The 19,733-nt window shown below is 37.8% G+C and overlaps 2 protein-coding genes across 3 annotated transcripts; one reads left to right on the top strand and one right to left on the bottom strand.

The window, feature by feature from the left end:
• Nucleotides 1-1,465: 1,465 nt before the first annotated feature.
• Nucleotides 1,466-11,542, top strand: stmn4 (stathmin-like 4). 2 transcript variants are annotated; one of them, XM_088001962.1, is made up of 6 exons: nt 1,466-1,844; nt 7,230-7,292; nt 7,489-7,584; nt 7,731-7,936; nt 8,760-8,951; nt 10,287-11,542. In XM_088001962.1, the coding sequence occupies exons 2-6, from the start codon at nt 7,280-7,282 to the stop codon at nt 10,344-10,346; spliced, it is 567 nt and encodes a 188-aa protein (XP_087858088.1). In that variant the 5' UTR covers nt 1,466-1,844; nt 7,230-7,279; the 3' UTR covers nt 10,347-11,542. The 2 variants fall into 2 exon arrangements, with proteins under 2 accessions (XP_087858088.1, XP_014829420.2); XM_014973934.2 differs by lacking the exon at nt 1,466-1,844 and having other exon boundaries at nt 7,043-7,292.
• On the bottom strand, nt 11,543-19,494 carry il17a/f3 (interleukin 17a/f3). Its single transcript, XM_014973952.2, has 4 exons — nt 18,562-19,494; nt 18,093-18,289; nt 15,981-16,124; nt 11,543-14,247 (listed from the first exon to the last, which is right to left on the bottom strand). Exons 1-4 carry the CDS (start codon nt 18,565-18,567, stop codon nt 14,124-14,126), a joined length of 471 nt encoding a protein of 156 aa, XP_014829438.1. The 5' UTR covers nt 18,568-19,494; the 3' UTR covers nt 11,543-14,123.
• Between the last annotated feature and the right edge of the window lie 239 nt (nt 19,495-19,733).

Genomic DNA, 19,733 nt, shown 5'->3' with positions numbered 1-19,733 from the left:
ATATTTTCCTTATCTTGGTATGTGTTCTGCCACATTTATTTTCTTTATAATACCCTTTTGTTGCCCTTTCTACTTTGTTCTCTCCTCCACCACTCCCTCAGATCTTCCCTCCATCAGTCTCTCTCTCTTTCCGTCCAGTGATCTCATTTCCAGGATGTGTGCAATGTTTAAAATCACACATGCGTTTCCAGTCAGCGGGAGGCGGTGGAGAGCAGGGCAGGCATCTGCGACGGGATCCACCCTGATGCCACCTTGTGCTCATTCCTCTGTCATGTTGCTGGCCGGCGGATGACGTGGTGACATCATGTGGGCTGTGTGAGCTGAATGCAGGATCAGAGAGGCTAACAGTTTTCAACTGGGGATCGGCTACAGTCGCTCTCCTAAAAGCCTTGATGTCTTAAGTCAAGTTTGGATGGCAAAAAGAAAGTATTTGGCTACATATACCAAATGAAAAGACATCTAACTTTTAGTTTCTTACTGTTGTTTTAGGTCAGTTGGAATTATTTTCTGTTTGCTAAATGGGTTAATGGTTAGAACACCCACAACTTGTCCATCGGACTGAGATCAGGAGGCAAAACCTTAACTCTGTTGTTCTAAAGCCACTTTGTAACCACTTTGGCTGGATGTAGAGGTTTACTGTCCATTTAGACCAATCTGTGCCCACAGTTTAACTTCTTGACTGATGTCTTTAGATGCTGCTTCTAGAGATGCAAATCTTTAAACATCCAGCAATTTGATTCCGATTCTTTGGATCACGATTCGACTCAGAAACAATGTAGATCTGACAGAGACAGGCGTCTTTCCAAATCAAGTCCAATAAGCTGGGCTTCTGTTTTTAATAAATTTGCAGTCAAAAACTTTTTTTTCACATTACCATAAATGGAGTATTTGTGTGTAGGATTTTAGGGAAAGAGATTAAGTGATTATATATATTAAAAAAAGAGTGAGGGAAAAGCTGGGAAGTTGAATTCAGCTTTATACAGAAAAAAGAAAACCCATTAGACAAAAAAAAAAAAACATTTCAGAGTGGAGGCTTGAGGTTTGACCCTAAACATTCAGCCACGGCCACAATGGAAAAGCATATTGATGTGCTGGAATGGTCCAGTCAAAGTTCAGGCCTAAATATAATTAGGAATCAAAATTAGGAAACAAAATTGGGATGTTGGGAAAATTGAAGATTGTGTCTCAATTTGTTGTAAAAGTGCACACCCAGCTGTAATTAAACAATATTTTAAGGCAGCCATATGAATTTTTAGATATTGTTGTTTTCTTTACAGGTATAGTTTAATTTGTTCCAGGATGTAAAATTCTGTCTCATCCATTCCCAAAAGATTTCCATTTCTTCCTTTTACTTACCATCTGTACCTAAATAATTTATACCCTCACATGCCTCCAAGCCCAGTCTCCTGCTGAGACGCACACGCACACACACACACACACACACACACACACACACACACACACACACACACACACACACACACACACACTGCTCCTTACTGATTTCCCACACTACCACCCTTCTGCTCAGTTCACACACACACACACACACACAGTCCCACCCTCCTGCACCATGCAATAAAACACCCACCCTGCGGTACGACACAAAGAGCCGATGACCCTCCCTCCGCCGACCTCCTCTGATCTCCCATTGGCCGACAGGCCTGGATGCTGGCAGCGCCGCCGACCAATGAGGCGTCTCCAAGGTGATGTCATTCAGTCAGCGTTGATGCTGTTGCTGATGCTGTTGCCCGGCGCCTGCATCCACAGACCCAGACCTGGGGGGGTAACTACAGTCGTCCATCCACCTCCAGGATCAAGAGACCGCAGCCACAGGAAGGGGGGTAAGTCTGCACATCTGCACACATCTGGGGCCCAGTCTGGGGTTCTGATAGGGAAGTCAGATCGTTTGACCGAGGGTCCGCGTCTTTGAGAGTGGAGAGGCGTAAAGAGGTGATGGAGTGGGGGAACAGATTCATCATGCGGGGGGAGTAGAGAAGGTAAGAAAGGCGAAGAACAGCACTGTAACCTTTGTCATTTATTATTGATCTTTAAAGAGGCAGCCTGTCCTTACAGAGAGGGGGATGGGAGAGGGGCGCATCGGCTGAAAGACTGGAAAAGACTGTCAAAAGTTCCACTACTGTATTCCCTGTAGAAATTCTTTACGAGAATCTTCATGCATCTAAAATACACTTATGGAAGCAAAAAAGTACCAAAAAACAGTTTGCTAACCGACATTTAATTTTATGAAGATGCATCCTATTGGATGTAGTTGAGATGTTCAATATTTATTTAGTTATTTTTCGGTCATTTTTAACCCTTCCATACACAAGTCAAAAAAAGAAAAAACACACAATGCTGAAAGAAAAAAAACAAACAAAACAAGACAAAACAGAAAGTACAGAAATTGATAAATTCTTAAATTCTTGCCAATGGTAAGAACACAAAGTGTAGACTGAAAAAGGTGTAGAGAGAAGTACAAGCCAGTCATTCCTTCACTTTATTAAAAAAAATTAAAAAGCAGCCGATTTCCTGCATATTTCTCTAAAACGTATCTCCAAAGAATTCCAGCAAAGTCCGTAGATAGACTGGCAAAAGAAATCATAATCAAACCTCATTGGATTAGTTTAGCAAGTAATTTTTATACAATTTCTTCTACGTAAAGAGTAAAGAACACAGTTTGAACTCCTCATGTTGTTGGGTTTAAGACACGTGGACACTTCTCAAGTTATAACAATGATGTTTAGTTCCCCAAAAAATGATTCTTCCTTGTTTGGAACAGTGTCCAGATATGCATTAATAACTTGGACGTAAAAATAAAACAAATGGGAAAGAAAAATTGATGTTTTTTGAAGCTGTAGGTTCAGGATTCAGGGGTGTGGCATTGTCTTATGAAGAAACTTTCCCTCAATAGCTGTTACCATGATTTTTATCCAGGTATGTTGGGTCAGGCATGGGATTTTAATCAGATTATCTTATATTTTCAGCTAAAGATCATATTTTTCTATTTGGAAATGATAACAGCATAGTAAAAAGGGGAAACCCTGCCCATCTACAGCGGGCATCTCCTCCATTGTTTTTAATAATTAATGAAATGGGACGTGTTGAACTTTAACTTGTCACATTTTGGTTTAGTTTTTATTTGTATGCATCTTTTAGCAGACATTTTCAGAGTGAATTCCTGCCTTCCTCCATTGTGTGCCTTTTAGAAGCTGCTCTCTTCCTCTGTGTCAGGGGCGACACACAGAGCGCCTTGACTCCAGCAGGAAGCAGTGCATTGATCTGCAACCTGGGTGGTTTCACAGGATCAGATGCTGATGTGTGTTCATTTTGTGTGTGCGTGTGTGTGTGGGTGTGTGCGTGTGTGTGTGTGTGCGTGCGTGTTTGTGTGCGTGTCCGTGTGTGTGTGTGTGTGCATTCCAACAGTGCAGCAAAGCTCCACGTTTACTGCCTGATTAGTATGTGTGTACAGGGCTGTCCTTGTGTGTGTGTCTGTCCCACTGGGAGCCATGACAGGCGGGTCATGTAAGGGTGTGCCTGCAGCATGTTCACTCTCCTACTTGGTGGTCTTTCTACTACTTATGTCCTTCTGCAAAGCCGTTTTTTACGGCCAAGGCAATTTATCTTCCTTTGATGAAATAGTGGATGCAGAATAAGTTAGCTAGCCTAGCTAATTAACAGAGCTAAGCCTTTAAAGATAAGGCCAACAGAACCAACTACTATGTTAGCTCTGTTACTTGGGTAAGTTAAAGCCAAACTAACTGAGCAGCTAGGACATTAGCTAAAAATGCTCAAGCAACACAGTTTCAGTCATAATTGATGAAGATTTTCCACAATCTTGTATGATTTTGTCTTTCGAAAGCTGTGCAGAAACTTATTTGGGGGTTTGACTACAATGGAACCCGTCGCAACAAAACTGTCAGCAACACCAACGTCTTTTTAAGATTGTTAATACCTGATCGTTTGTGTGTTGCACATTCAATGGTGAGCCCAATTTAAATTGTCATTTTACTTCAATTCAAATTAAATAACATTTTGTTCATCCTATGATCCCAAAAATAATTCATATCAAGACATTACATTCAAGTGTGACCACTCCTTGAAATTTGAACCTTAGATGATCAAATGTGGTTGTTAGAAAACCATGAAATAGCCCCTTAATTTAGCGCCATTCAAAAACATCTTATGAATCCTAACTTTAGCATCATTTTTGGCTAACAGTCAGCTAGCGAGCATATTCTCAGTGCTTACAAAGTGTCTGATTGTATTCAGTCTTTACTGAAAACTGCCAGATTGTAGATTTATAAGTTGTGGAGGCTCCTTTATTATTTTTCGGAGGAGCACTTATGATACTCCTACACCCACAAGCAGCAGAAACTATTAAGACTGTGGACAAAGCTACCAGGGCTATCATTTTTATTTTTACGACTGGTGCTATAGTCAAACTGGCTGAATTTTAAACTTTTTATTTTCAATGAGCCAATAAAAAACCTGGTTAATCGTGTTAAAAATAGCATGAAGCCTTAACTCGTAACTCTGTTAAAACAATAATGGATAAGTGGCTTTAAACTGGGTCACTCAAAAGAAAAACTGAAGATACCTGTAAAAAGAAAAAGAAGCCATGACTTACATGATCGGAGGAAGCCAAGTTTGGGTAAGGGTTGCTCACAACCATTCAATTCTTTTGAACGTCAATTTCAAGTTAGGTGGTCCGTGAGTATTTGTTAAATGGGTTAAGTTTGAGAAACACTCCTCTAACACTTTACCATGTGTTTCTTTAAACCCCATAAAATAACTAGTGCAACTCAACCACAGTATTGCCAGTGAAATGTGATTTACTGGAGCAAATTATTCTCCTAATTAAACCAACTTTAGTGGAACAGTTGGGTTTCTGGCAGGCACTGCCTGTAGTGGGTGTTTGATTAAAAAAAGCCCATGTCGGTTGATTAAATCTGTTGTTTTCTGTGTTCAGTCTAATTCTGCTGCATCACGCATGATAGAAAAAAAGAAGCTTGTACATAAATGATATTAGCTCTAGGAATTCAAGATAATTCCTTTATTGTGTCTGTTTACATGAGAAAGGAGAAGCTGTGCAGGACATGACTAGATTTTCCATTTTTATCAAGTAAGATTTTTAACTAACAATACTTTTCTTTTGCTGAAGTATTTGAAAAGAAGTGAGAGAAACAAGCTTAAAGAGACAGATTTATATTTTCTTTCAGATTGTACAACAGTGGATGGCACCATCTGACATTTCTAACGACAAAGTAATAGCAGGCGGCTATGAAATCTGATTGGGCAATTTGATGCTTTGCTGCCTCTTTGACTTGCTACACACGTTTCTGCCCTATTTATGAAAACTATGAAGAATTGAATAGAATTAAATTTTGCCTTTCCAGGGAAGTAATCATGCCACACTGCAGCTTCAAGGTACTTTTCAGGCAGATGGTAAAACAGTTTGGTGGCACACTTTGTTATTCATCCCATCCTCTGACTTATTTGCATCTTCAGACCTACAGCTTCATCTGCTGCTTGTCTCTTGCCTGTGATTCATTGATTCAGGACACAGCAGGGTGGGGAGAGAACATGTCCCTCTAGCCCCTGGAAATATGTTTAACCTGCTGTTAGTTTAATAGGATGTTGGGACTTTACTGTGAAGCCTGATAAGCATGGAAAGTTCAATGCTGGATCAAGGGAAAGCAACACCAAGCTATATGAGAACACAATCTCACTGGCTAAAACAAGCACACTTTAACTTCTGAAACGTTCCTAATTACCAATTAATCAAAAACTCCGAATTTGTAGTCGAGTTTACACCAAGACTGTTCAGTGAAACCCTCTTGTATCAGTTTTTAGTCCCTGCATTGTCTTCCAAGCAAATGTTGTAGCCTAGTTCAAAGTTCTTCTCATTGTGGTTGGTTAATTAGGTTATGTGGTGCTCAACCTGAAAAGGATTAGAAATGGCTTTGTAACCTTTTCCAGACAGATACAGGTTAGAAGCTGTGTTTCCACTGACAATATGATTTCGTAATTTGACATTTTGAAAATAAATGTGCTTAATGGAAACTCGGAAAATTTGAAAAAAAAAAAAAAAACACGTTTTTCAATAAAATGTTTGGTGTTAGGGTGAGGGTTTTTTTTTAGATGTCTTGAAATCGGTCTAGTTCATAAAATTGCAATAGTTACACTTTTATTCACATCACACAAGTCACATGATCAACAACAAGATGTTACTACTGTTGCAAACTACAAAGATGACAGGAAGTAGTTGGAGGATGATGACAAGGTCATGTTTTTTAATGACTTATTGTGTGAACAAACTTATTCACCTGTGATTTTAATTGTGTTTCTTACTTAATGGAAAGACAGCAATTGTGAAATTGTTTATTTTCTCAAAATTAGAGGAGTACTGACGAAGTTTTGCACACATTTGAAATGGAAAGACAGCGACAACCTCGTTTCTCATTAGGCCTTGAATTTTTTAAGGCGGGGTATGATGATTGTAGCCTACCATAAGCTGGCAGATAAGTTCTACTTAAGTCATTTCATTATGTGATGCATCCGGCAGTAATCCACTGTAGGTGTGGCTAGAGAAATTGTGCTCAGCTTTACAAAAGGTCTGGTTATTCCCAATAAATTCATAATTTAACATTGCTCATTATTGTGTTTTCACATAGGACCATCTTTTGAAAACTGCTTTAAATATTTACTCAGGTTCTTTTGCTCTCTTTTTCTCTATTAAAATCAGTTTGATGATCTGAAGCACAAAAACAAAACAGCATAGAAATGTCAGAAAGGTCTAATTGGTTGACATAGGTCATCACCAACTTGAAGTTTCTGCCTCGTCTTTTGTCAGATACGTAGCTCTCCATTTACAAGAAAAATTTGCAAAGTTAGAATCCAAGAACAACAGATGAACTGCCTAATCCGAACACAGGAAGCTAACCTGTCTGTGATCCCGGTCTCACTTCCTCCACCATTGAACGTTTTTGCCTAATGCCTGCAGGTCAGTTTGGCTAGACGAAGATAAAGGGAAAGTATATGACCGACAGAGACAAAACCTAAAGCTGCATAACAGCACTAGGACAATGCGGAGCTTTAAAGGGACTGCTCCGTAGATTGTTTAATCCTGTCCTCTCTCGTTGTGTCTCAGATTCATTGCGTGACCTTTTGAGGTTGCCTCATTAAAGCCTTCCCGTGTCTCTGTGTCTGCGTGTGTCCCCTGGCAGAGTGAGAAGGAGCTTTGGTTTCCCCGGAGAGTTATATCCGCAGTGACAAGATGACTCTGGCAGGTAAATGCAAACGCAGCAGAAACTCATTTCACCTCATCGCTCCCTCACACGTTCGTCCTGCCTATCGGAGGTACGCCGGTCAGTGGCAGTGACTAATCGCTGTCGCCGCAACGCAGGACTGCATCATCACTTCTTTAAATGCTTGCTCATGATCCAATTTAAGTAAACCGGTCTTTGTGTGTATCTGTGTCCTCAGCCTATAAAGAGAAGGTCAAAGAGCTCCCCCTGGTGTCTCTGTTCTGCTCCTGCCTGAACCCACAGACTGCAGAGAACTCCCCTTACAAAGCAGAAGGTAAAAACCGTTTATTCTATGGTAATCTTAAAAAAAGTAAATCCAGGAAAAATGTACTTCTTACTTAGCGCTACGATGATCATATCTTGCTAGAAATGTCACTGTTTGATCAATTATTCTAACACAATGTCATCAAACGGCAAAAGATGCGGTGGACCTGGGCTGGTGCGTCATGAAAGACGTGGAGGTGATCGAGCTGAACAAGCGGACATCGGGCCAGGCCTTTGAGGTCATCCTCAAGCCGCCATCCTTTGATGGCCTGCCAGAACTCAACACCTCCATGCCGCAGCGCCGCGACCCTTCCCTGGAGGAAATTCAAAAGAAGCTGGAGGCAGCTGAGGAGAGACGAAAGGTGAGGGGCAGAAAGGGAATGGCATCATGGCCGCCTCTGACCGATCTGGTCCAGCACTCCTTAGGGTTTGAGGTGCAGGCTATGACCAGTTCATGTCTAACCTGCAGGCAGCAGAGTGTAGTTTTCCATTCCACTTGGCTTTTTTAAATCTTATGGCTCATGTGGCCATAAAATTTAAAAAGGGGAGAAAAAGAATTTTAAATTGATAGTAAAAATCTATTTAAATGTTAATGAAGTCTCTAATTCTCAACAACTAAAATTTGCCATTAGGCCTGCAGCAACAGCTAATTTTACTGGACAATATATAGTTCCAGAAATTATTGCGATAAACAATAATGTTGTTTTGAAACAATCTTCAAGTGATATGGCATAATAATGTAAGATCGCTCTCAAAGACTAATAAACTGTAAGTTTGTAATGAACACTCCCCTTGTGGGGTGTTCATGGAAGACATTTCAAATGTCCAAAATAAAACACACACACAAAAGTATCCAGTAGAATAAATACATATAAATATAACGTCCAGACAAGATTCAAATAATTTGACAAAAATGCAAGAATACTGATTCAGGAAAATTACCATCTGGTTACCACCTTCTTATTAGTTAAACATTTAAAGGGTCCATTCATGGTTTTTAAAGATTCTAGACTCAAGATACCTTGGGTGGGGTGAAAAGAAACAGGGAAATAGAACTACAAAGACGACCATGCAATGAAACACACACAATGGAAGAGACATTTTTGTCCATCGACAGAATGATTCGGTTTGTAGAAGCAACAAGTATAATGGGAAATTACTGTGAAGTCTTCTGTCTCCCTCTAGTGCCAGGAAGCTGAGCTACTGAAGCACTTGGCAGAGAAGAGGGAACACGAGCGTGAGGTGATCCAGAAGGCCTTTGAGGAGAACAACAACTTCATCAAGAACGCCAAGGAGAAGCTGGAGCAGAAGATGGAGGCCAACAAGGAAAACAGGGAGGCCCTGTTGGCGGCCATGCTTGAGAGGCTGCAGGAGAAGGTAGGATCCAGCAGGCCACGGTCTGACCAAATGTATGTACTTCCAAGCAGAGACGAATCCCTAAATGGAAATCTGTATTTTATTTCTGTCTACATTTTTTCCCCATGAAACAAAGAATCGGATCCGAAGAAATGTGAAGCATTCTTGATCAAAACAAGAGGGAAACGAGATCACAGCAGGGTCTGATGTTTTTCCACCAAGAGTTTTGAATGTTTTTGGAAAGCCTGCAGCCTGTTGTGAATTTCTACACACTCTTTGAAGCTTCATCCAGTCATTTGGCTTCACACATTTTCTGCTGGTTGTTCTACCGCGGTTGATGCTCTGACTAAACTGAGTTTCCATTGAAAAAGCAATATTTGCCAAATTCATGTTGCTTTTCAGCACAAGGTTCAAATTGACTTTAGTTTTGCCTGAACACTAAATCTGAAAGAAGCTTTTCTTAAAAATAAATAAATAAATAAATAAATAAATAAATAAATAAATCTGTCTAGCTTCTGGATTTAATTCTGGACTTCCAGTGTATCACACGGCAAATGTTTGACTTAAAAAAAAAAAGTTCTCACTCTTTCAGTCTGCTTTCTAAATTATACATGTATTTATGAGAAAAAGATGAACATTAAGGAAATGCCAAAGTTTACGTCAGTAACTTGATTACCACTTGGTAATCAAAACAAACCTCTCAACTCCCACAAGCATGTGGTTTATTTAGAGCAGTGGGAAAGTATTGAGTTGCTCTAAATGACTAAGCGGTGATCACAGATCAACGCTGTTACTCAAAATCTGAACTTTTCCATTTTTATATCTTTAGCCATGTGGCGTCTGACAAGCAGCATTTAAAATGAATAATAACTCCTACACTGCATTTAATCATGTTTAATTTTAAATACAGTTACTGTGTGCTGTTCAGGGATACAAATCACATTTCTTTATGGGACTGGTGTCCTAAAGAAGCATGTTATAAATGGGTAAGAGTGAGGCTTAGATTTTTCCGTATGAGCAGTGCCGTTTAAGATTTGAGAGGGGCAAAATACTGAATCAGAAATGAATGCTGATAATGTCTTAAAATGTAAATGCAACGATAGAGCAGACTTGCCATTACTTTTAAAAATTATTCAGAGGCGTGGATCTATAATCATCAATGTTGGATGAGGGGAAAAAAAAATAGTGTAGTTTTTTTTGTTCCTCAGGTGAATTTAATGTCCGTTTCTATCCTCACAACTGTTACCGTTGAAGGAAGCTGTGCTTTCACTGTGATCCAAGTCATTACTGCAAATGATTTAATGAATGGTAATGACTTGTTTTTTCCCTCATTTGGTGTCTGTCTTTGTCCAACAGGATAAGCACGCAGAGGAAGTCAGGAAGAACAAGGAGATGAAGGAGGAGGCGTGCCGATAGATCTGACAGAGTCGAGAAGAGAGACACGAAAGGGAACAAAAGAAGCGCAAAAAAAGAGAAAAAAAGGACTTAACGGTGACTTCAATGAGCTTTTAAGAAAGGCTTTTAAATTTGATGTGTGCTGTAAGACTTCTTATGCTGTACAAAGTTTAGCCAATGCTTGATGTAGATTTCTCTCGTTCTTTCTCTAAGGAAAACTGGATGGGGGTAGGCTGGGTGGGTGGTTAGGTGACAACATTAACACAGACAAGTATTCAACAGCTATGATTTCTTCTTTGTTGCAGAATGAAGCAAAATCTAATTGCAGCTCTTTCTTCGTAGTTTGTCAGAAAAGAGAAAATTAAACTCGCCTCAGTTTATTTTCTCTCATTACCGTATGTTGGTTTTGCAGCAATACAAACAGAAAGATGAATTATCTCCGAGACTACAACTCTGAAACACGGAGCTGTAATTTGAATTGTTAGCTCTGAAACATGAGGAATGCATTGACGTTCTACAAACTGGCCTTGGAAAAACAAAACAAAACAAAAAGAAAATCCCTGGAGCTTTGCTCCAACACAACAAATAGAAAACCAAAAGCTGTTTATTGTTAAGACTCACCAAAAAGTATGAAATTTCTTTTTTCTCTTCCAATGTTGTTTGTGAAATAGGGCGTGGAAAAAAAGCTTAATAAGTAAAGGGTTCATCTGCCATTACCAGGCTCTGTGAAACGTTTGTGTAGTGTAGTATCACATTCATTTAAGTCTCTTCAACTTAGAGCACTGATTGCACTCTTTTTTTCATTAAGCACAACTCAAAAGCACACATGCATACCAGAGTTCTCATATACAGTGAAGCTGAAAAGACAAAGGAAAAGGCAAAGCAGTGATTAACGTCAGTTCACAATTTGCTACGATTCCACGGGTTAAACGGCAAAGTCAGTCTGCTTGTCTCTGTGCTCTTATTGTTTCTTTTTCATTTTGAAGGTGAACTGAAACCGAAATAGAATATGCAGGAGATTGAAATGTGCCCGAACAACTGAGTCATACTGACTTTATCCTGGCTTGACTTAAAACGTCTAAATGTTTGTACTGTAACTGGGGGAGGAAATGGGGTGGCTTTGGACTTGCTGTAACCTTGTGCTGATGTGTATCTGGAAGGAGGGTCTGATTGTATTCATTTGGCATGATTAGTAAAGAAAGAAAAACGTACATAAATTCACAGTTTGGTCTCTTTATTTCCTGGATGATTAGCTCCAATCTATCAGAACTGAAGCCCAAAATATAATTTTTCATGGATTTTTACAAGAAACATGAACTTACATCAAACATGAGGAGAATTTACAATCCATCATCAATTTGTGGATTTCCTTAAATTAAGTATATGTGGCAAAATTGTCCTTTCACACAGGCAACAATTTTCAGCAAGGATTAAAATGTACCTGTACTGTGGTTTAAAACAACATATGTGTTTTAAACCCTATGTATAACTGCAAAGACATGTCTAACAAATATGAATCTGTTGATGCTGGAAACAAAATTATAACAAACAGAATAAAAAAATACAGCAAAATAAACATTCATAAAATAATAACCATATTTATACTACAATTTGGCAGAAGAGCACAATGTCATACCATCCCAAAAGAGTACAATATAGAACATACAACAATAAAAACATATTCCTACAATTAGTCATAAGAAAAAAAGGCAATTACTTGTTTTCTTTTTTACTGGTCATTTATTGCGCGCTATCAGGGAATATAAATTGTTTTTAAACATCAAATATTGCCATAATGTCATAGTGGTTCTAAAATCTGGCTTTGGCTGTTGAAAATTAGTCAAGTTCTATACAAGCTGAATTCTAGGGTATTAGCAAAAGGTAAAAACATCAACTAAACAACAAGAAAAATCTCCCCTGAAAAAGTTGTATCATGTTCCACAACATTCCACATTCACAACAACTGGCCTTGGGAAATGTGAACTTGAAAACATGTAAACATATCCAGTGAGAGAAAAATAAAGTAATAAAAGAAATGAAAGGTGAAAAAATATAGAATCTTCAAAAAGCATATCTTTTTCACTGCAATCACATCTGTTGTGAGGAGGATGTCTATGTAAACTACTATCAATTCCAAACCTGATACATGAAACTTCTTCATAAAACCCTGCTTGAACAAATTTAAATAATCACTTAAAACTCATTTTGTTTACAATTTGCTTCTCAATGATGTACAAAGATGCACAGCTGTAAATGTATAGCAATCTGGCATTTCCCTTCTACAGATCTAATACTGTGCAACACATAATTAATGAAGCAAAGCTGCTAAATATTCTTTCAACATATTGGAAACTTGAGGAACGAGCATAACATACTTAAGATTGTGCAGATATTTGGCAGAACAAAGGAGTTTACATATCTTATTTATGTTATTCTCAAGTCATAAAAAATGACCCAATCTCTTGTAACACTGTGCAGAGGCTTTGTCTGCACTAAAGAGGATTCCCTCACCTCAGCATGCCAAATGTTTTAACTGGCTCCAACAGCAGGGATCTGTTATTAGGTTATTAGCTAAATTAATTCAGCTAATAATAGTTTTGACCATGTGGGGGCACTCAGACTGTGAATAGAGCTGTTAAATTCAGATTAGGTGTTTGTTAAAAATGTAAAAAGACAAAAAAAAAATACTGACAGCAATGTCATGGCAAAAGAAACAGTGTATCTGCCCTGACAGAGTAGTACCCTGTAAATATTAAACCCTTTGTTACAATAAAAACAGGAGAGCATCATAAGTGGCACAGATGAAAAAGAACTTCTGCAATTTTTGCTTCATTTCTTAATGACGAAATTATAGATTAATCAACATACATGGCAGGACAAGCAACACAGTGAAAGCAGCTAGCAGTTAGGTTTTAAAAACACATTTTCTTGGCTGCTTTTAGGCACCAAAGATACACTGGCAAATGTATTGAATAAAGGTGATTTGCTTACAATACAATAAATAAATGAGCTAATTCAGTTCTCTCAGCCTAAAGTGTTATGCAGTAAGGACTACCTGACGAGATATTAAGGACACCAGTTATGAAGACAAGTAATAAGTCACAGTTATTAAAAATACTTTTTACTGTCAACTATGCAGTTGAAACCAGATATTTACATGCATTTTTCCCTTACTGTTTGATATTAAAACTTAGATAAGCTGACTTGTAATTGGAAAAGTTAAAAATGAAAAAAAAAACAAAAAACTTTTTGTTCTAGGGTTGCTAGGATCATCCCAGAAGAATGAAAATTAGACTTTTTTGGATATTTTTTTGTTTTACTTTCTTTGACGTCTTTGATTTACAGTCATTAAGACTGTAATGTCTTTAAATTATTTTACAAAGCCTTCAAAAGGTTCAGTTAAATCTTATGTATTTTAAGGCAACATGTCCAACACACAGCTTCCCTGTGTGACATCATGGACATGATTAAAGAAATTGATCAACATATCTCAAAAAACAGCTGTGAAAATCCATCAGTCTGGTTCTTCCTTCAGTACAATTTCTGCTCAAATAATTATATTTGCACATAAAGTGTGTGAATCCAAAAATCATGTCATGTTCTTGTGGCATTTAGCATATATAAAAAAAATCTATGTAGTTCAAACCGACTATAAAATAAAAGAGTTTAGTCTAATTGACTAAATAGTAATTTTTTATGCAACATATGTAAATATCTATTGTCAACTGTACAATTTTTAAAATGCATAGACATTGACATGAATGATATGTGTAACCAGAGCTTTTGTTGGATGTCTTGTTATTCTTGTGGTATCACAGTGGGTCTCACACAGGTACAGCCAACTGTGATCTCCTCAGTCCCCAGCATGAAGATGTACTTATTCTGCTTCTTCCCTTTTTTGTTGTTCTTTTTCTTTAGGGTTCTGCAGGGGGATATAAAACAATGCTGGTTAGTTTGATCATTGAACATGGGCTGAATGGTGGTGAGGGCCAGCGCTGTTAAAATCAGCAAGAACATCCCGAGTTCAAATCTCACCTGTTGGGTTCTGCTGATGTGGTTTTGCATGTTCTCCCTCTGCATTTGGCTTCCTCTAGATCAGTGTTTCTCAAACTTTTTCAGACTGTAGACCACTTAACCCATTGAACAAAAACTCACACACCACCTAACCTTAAATTGCCCCCCAATAACACATCTTAATACATACAACCTGAAATGAAAATATTAGTCTCTTAACTCACTTATTGTTGTTGATCCTAATAAGAACGGTAGCACTGATTTGTAAATGTGATTGGTCACGACAAAAAAGGTCACATTTTTAAAAATTAAGTCTGTAGCATTTTTGAGTTATTTACAGATTCTGAAACTGTGGATTTTAAGTGTTCCAATTATGTCAAAAACATGGAAATTAAAAAGGAAGTCTTGTGTGCATTAATAACATTTTAAGGTTATTTGCAATTTCGAATAATAATAAAAGACAATTAGAGTTCAGTTGCTTTGTCTCAATATGGGAAGGAATACAAACGTGTGTGTGTGGATGTCCTCTTATTGTTGCATAAAGTCAGGTTGTTATATTTAAGGTTATGTAATGTGTAAACAAAGTTTTAAGTGGGATATCTGTTGAGAGGCTCAGAAGATTTCTGACACATTCAGTCTGTCTCTACAGTAAGTGGAAAATGGTGTCCCTGTAGTTCATAACTATGAAAGTTTGGGGAAAATTGTCCTGATAGTTCACCGTTACCAGTATATGTGTGTTTGTGCATGTGTGTGTGTGCATGTGTAGGTGTCTTTTCTGTGCGTATCTATAGGCACTATTCCACTCGCAAGTCGCACGCTAACAGTTTTATGTCCCATTCAATTTTTTAAATGTGCAACATTTTAGATTTTTGAATTTAGATAATGCAGTCAAAAGATGTAAACCAACAGCCACGCCTGAACTTTTTGTTAAATCCAAAGGAAAAACATGAATTCACATCTTGAGCTAATATTATGTAGCTTCAGTGTTTCACACTACAGTTCTGTCAGAACGCTGACCACATCTTCACCGTTTCTCTCAAAAAGACTTTGATGGAAATAGATAATATTTAAAAAACCCACCAACTTTGTGTCTGTAATGAGATTACCCATAATGCAGACTTTTTGATGCATTCTTATCATGCAATGCGATTAAATAAGTCTGTTTGTTTCTCATCAAGCTTTTACCCAGAGGCAACAAAACAAAACAAAAATGCAGTGGTTTCACAGCTACTCTTAACACAAAGCCCAGTATGCATAAAAGCATTTCCCAGAGGTATAGATGGATTTACACCCCCCAAAAAACAAATTCATATTCAAAGATATGCATACCAGTAATAGTATTGGTACCATTTCAACAGCATGTGTCCACTGTAAGGTGGCTAGGGTGCTATTTTGAAATCATAGCATCTGATGCTGTTAGCTTTTTTAAGTATTTATTTATTCTTCACAGATGATCTCAGCTGTTTTTCTTCCACCCTTCTTCAACTGGAAATGTGTTAAATACTGTTATTCCTCTGAATTACATACCTAACTTTCTAACATTGCTTTTTATGGCTGCACTGCACACAGATTTGTGACCTATAAATGAAACTGGAGGCAAAAGAGTGAAATGTAGCTTCACTTCCCACTGTAGAGGCTCACCTGTACAGAACCAGGACTTCATATTTGATGGGTTTGGCCTCCAGAGTTGCATCCTCCCCTCTACCCTGGAGGTTCAGACAGCCAGATGTGCTGCAGTTGGCCTGCAAGATCTTCTGGGGTAAACGGGAAGAGTTGTAAGTATCTCTAGAGGGAAAGAGATTCAAAAATCAATAAGTTCAGAGGAAAACAGTTTATCTGTTCATCAGTTTTCCTGCAGGCAACAACTAGTCAGCAAAATGGTGACCGAAAAAATTGGAAGTTTGTAAAACGATAATTGAATAAAAAATTTTGAAAATTGTACCTTCTGTTAAGTATTCATTACCTAATCGATGTCACAATACAACGCTTTGGTTAATTTTTAGGTGTAGGATTCAAAAGTATGAAAAGACTAAAACTACTACTGTAACTAGTAAAAACTAAACTAAAGTTAAACATTATTTAAGTAAAAATAACAAATGAAAACTAGCAAACATGCTCTAAAACCTAATCACAACTAAGTAAATTAGATAAACAAAAAGTCACAATGAAATAAAACTAAGCTATGATGAAAAACCCAAAACTATTATAACCCTCTAGAGGAGTCTTAAACATTCACAAATCTTAGCTATTTGTGGACAGCTGTTGTCTGTAACACAGTACTGGGGATTCATTGTAGTCCATTAAAACATGAGATTAGAAAAACTAAATCGTTTGACAATAGAAAACAGTGTCTGTTTGGAAACTACCAAGGCAGCAGTACATGCACTTGCAGTCTACGAAAAATCTCTGTTAAGCAGCCCTAAATAATACCAACTAAATAAGTTAATGTATGTTTACTTTGTACAAATATCATAAAACTGTGGTATTGTTTTTAGTCAAGTTTATCCAACGGTTAGAATCTCAATGCTGGTCATTTTGCTGCTTCACCATTTTGGCAACTTTGGTTTTTGGACCTGAATTATTTCAATTATGAAATACCGTGTTCCAACGAAGAATCGTAACAGCCAAGGCGAGAAGGACGATTCATAGACGTTTTGACAACTGACAGCTGAAAGTAAATTTCTATCTTTTACTCATAGGATACTATAACGAAATGTGGTTTCCTGACTGGTGGACGTAGAAAATCATAAATCAGAGAGAAAATGTGTTCAGAGAGTATAAAATTACATGAAATTAAATGAGACTGTTTTCATTGACTATCCTCATAGTTTGTGAAAAGACCAAATTCCAGCACAATGCTTTAAATATATTAGTAAACATTGATGCTTATACACAAAAAAGGTAGAAGAATGGGACAAGATGGCAGAGCATATGTAAAAATCTGGCAAAGAGATGAATTTACCAGGAGCTTATGCCTAGTTGTGCACTAAAAAAAACAACTAAATAGTTTTTCCATATGACTCAGGGAGAACATTCCACAATATAAAAACCTGATTGAGAAACAAGCCAAGCAGCCTATTAAAGTTCAGATGTGGCAAAACCACAAAGTTGTTTCTTTTCCCAATCCTTTTTTATGTGTCAACAATGGTTGTCACATAAAGGGCAGGATTAAAATTCCTCTTGACTGTGGTTGGGGTGTCTTTTTTGTAGTATAAAACCCCCCAGAAAAGATCTAAAACACATTAAAAACACGTTCTTCTGTCACCACGCAGGAAGATGTTAAACGGATCTAAAATTAAACCTTCATTTGGTAATTTTGGAGGTTTTGATTTTACTCATTGCAACAACAAAACATAGCTCATACAAATTAGTCCCAAACTTTTAAAACTTATTGAATTTCAGAAATAAAATGCTGACTTCTTGAAGAAAGAAATGACAACTAAAACTATCTAGAATCCTCTTTTTAAAAGTTATGACTATTAGCTCATATTTACACCCTTCTCTTTCTTCAACCTTCACAGTCTAGAAAAATATAGCTATTTTCACTGGAAAAGAATTTAAGCCATGCAGTGGGTAGTCAGCCAGATGTGGACCCTCTTCTCAGCCAAAATGCATTCATGCTGGACTCAGCCCCAGGCGAGCGGCACTTCATTGGTTCCAGATTTCAGACGTTTTAACCCAAGACTGAACGTTAAAGCGTGTCATCACGGGGATCTAAAAAGCAATGCAGCGGCGTGTGTGGTGTTTCCTCACATGTACGTCCACGGTGACAAAGACAAGTTGGCGATGTTTGACGCATAGCTGTGTGAGAGGTAAGATTTCACAGAGGAGTCCAGGACCAGTTTCATTGTTTTGCTCCTCGGTCTGAGCTCCTGCACCGAGATGATCCGTTTTTTGCTGGCGACGGGAATCACCGAGACAAAACCCAGCAGCAGAAAAACTCTTGTCAACTGAAGAAGTAAAACACGAGAAAGTCGGAATAAGGGCTTTTTCTAAGTGTTGTATATCAAAAACATCTGTACAGCTTCTGGCTACTTTTAAACTCTGATTATGTTGATTTGAGTGGATTAAAAATGAACATTTAATGTAACAAACTGCTAAACCTAAGCAAACCACTGTTGCAGACTAATTATATTATGTCACATAACCCTTAAATTCACCCTGTGATTAAATCTCCTGGTGATTGATGAGAGATGGAGATAAGAAAATTACTCTGACTCACCAGCATTATGACTGAGTCCTCTCAAATGTTTCAGCTTCAACTGCGGTGCTCCTGTACTGTCCTGTGTTTGATCTCAGTCAGTGTTTTTATGCATGAAGGCGGTGTTGGGGTGTGTACTGCCAACTTGTGCGGCAAAGCGTATTTCCGTCATGCTTTAACAGATTTTTGAAGAGCCTCGACTTTTTCTGTTATTCTTTTTTTTTGTTTCTTTTCATCCACATTCATGTGTTTCCCTTTTCACACACAAAAAGTTCCCCTGCAGAAAACCTCAAAGGCAACACCGTGATGAGTCTATCAAAAAGTGTGAAAATGTTTCTTCACCTACAGACCTCCATTCTCTTCTTTCAAAAGTTCACTTCCTGTTAGTTGCATAAGAAACCCCCCACTTTTTTCTTTTTTTTGCAGAAAGGCTTTTTGTATACATAAATAAAAACAGATTTGCAACTGATTACCCATTTCTTTAAACACGGTGCAACTAAAATCCTACTTTTTCCAGCTATTGACATTCTTAAAATGAACATGGATACAATTCTGGTCCATCTCAACATTGACTTCTTAATTTTTTTTTTTTAATTAGCTGACTAAATCATTTACTAGTTTACCCTTATAGCAACCCCTACACACTGCCAACGCAGCCTAAACAATGTAGGTCAAGGAAATGCTGACAGAGCTTCTTGTAATAAATCAGCATAACTCCAAAGGCAAACAAAGTGATAACATCTCTTCATCTCATGCCTCACGAATGAGTAAGGACCCGAAAAACTGGAGCAAAGCTTGTTCTGGACAAAAGAGAGAGAAAGAGACCCGTTTGTCAGCGAAATGCAGTCTAGCACCTGTAGCTACAGATAAATGAAGTGTTCAAAGGAAATGAGGTGAACGCACAGTAATGTTTAAACAGGTGAAAGAGTCGGGTTTGCTTCTTAGCAAAGCTCCAGATTAGCGACGCTCCATTACCGGCCACTCAATCTGCGAAAATAGTGGACAGATTTTATATTCTAATTGAATATGTTTGTACTTACCTTTTGTTTCATAATACCTTACATAGGTTTTGAAGCTGTTTTTCACAGTTAGTCATTTTACAGCCATTTTTATTAAGGTCTTAAGTCAAAACAAAGAAACGCAGAATTTTAATGAAGAAGGAAAAATACATGCTTCAAAGTCTTAGTTGAAGC

This window comes from Poecilia mexicana, unplaced genomic scaffold (genome assembly GCF_051168715.1).
Source record: "Poecilia mexicana isolate PSO_F unplaced genomic scaffold, ASM5116871v1 scaffold_21, whole genome shotgun sequence".
Classification (NCBI taxonomy): Eukaryota; Metazoa; Chordata; class Actinopteri; order Cyprinodontiformes; family Poeciliidae; genus Poecilia; species Poecilia mexicana.
The sequence above is the reverse complement of the archived record's forward strand: the minus strand, read 5'-3'. Positions and strand labels throughout refer to the sequence as shown.

Coding starts and splice junctions, on each gene's coding strand:
- stmn4 (XM_088001962.1), top strand. Junction 7,585..7,730: donor CTCCCCTTACAAAGCAGAAG/GTAAAAACCGTT, acceptor AAACGGCAAAAG/ATGCGGTGGACCTGGGCTGG. Junction 7,937..8,759: donor CAGCTGAGGAGAGACGAAAG/GTGAGGGGCAGA, acceptor GTCTCCCTCTAG/TGCCAGGAAGCTGAGCTACT.
- il17a/f3 (XM_014973952.2), bottom strand. Junction 16,125..18,092: donor TTGTCACCGTGGACGTACAT/GTGAGGAAACAC, acceptor CTTTCCCTCTAG/AGATACTTACAACTCTTCCC. Junction 14,248..15,980: donor GAAGTCCTGGTTCTGTACAG/GTGAGCCTCTAC, acceptor ATCCCCCTGCAG/AACCCTAAAGAAAAAGAACA.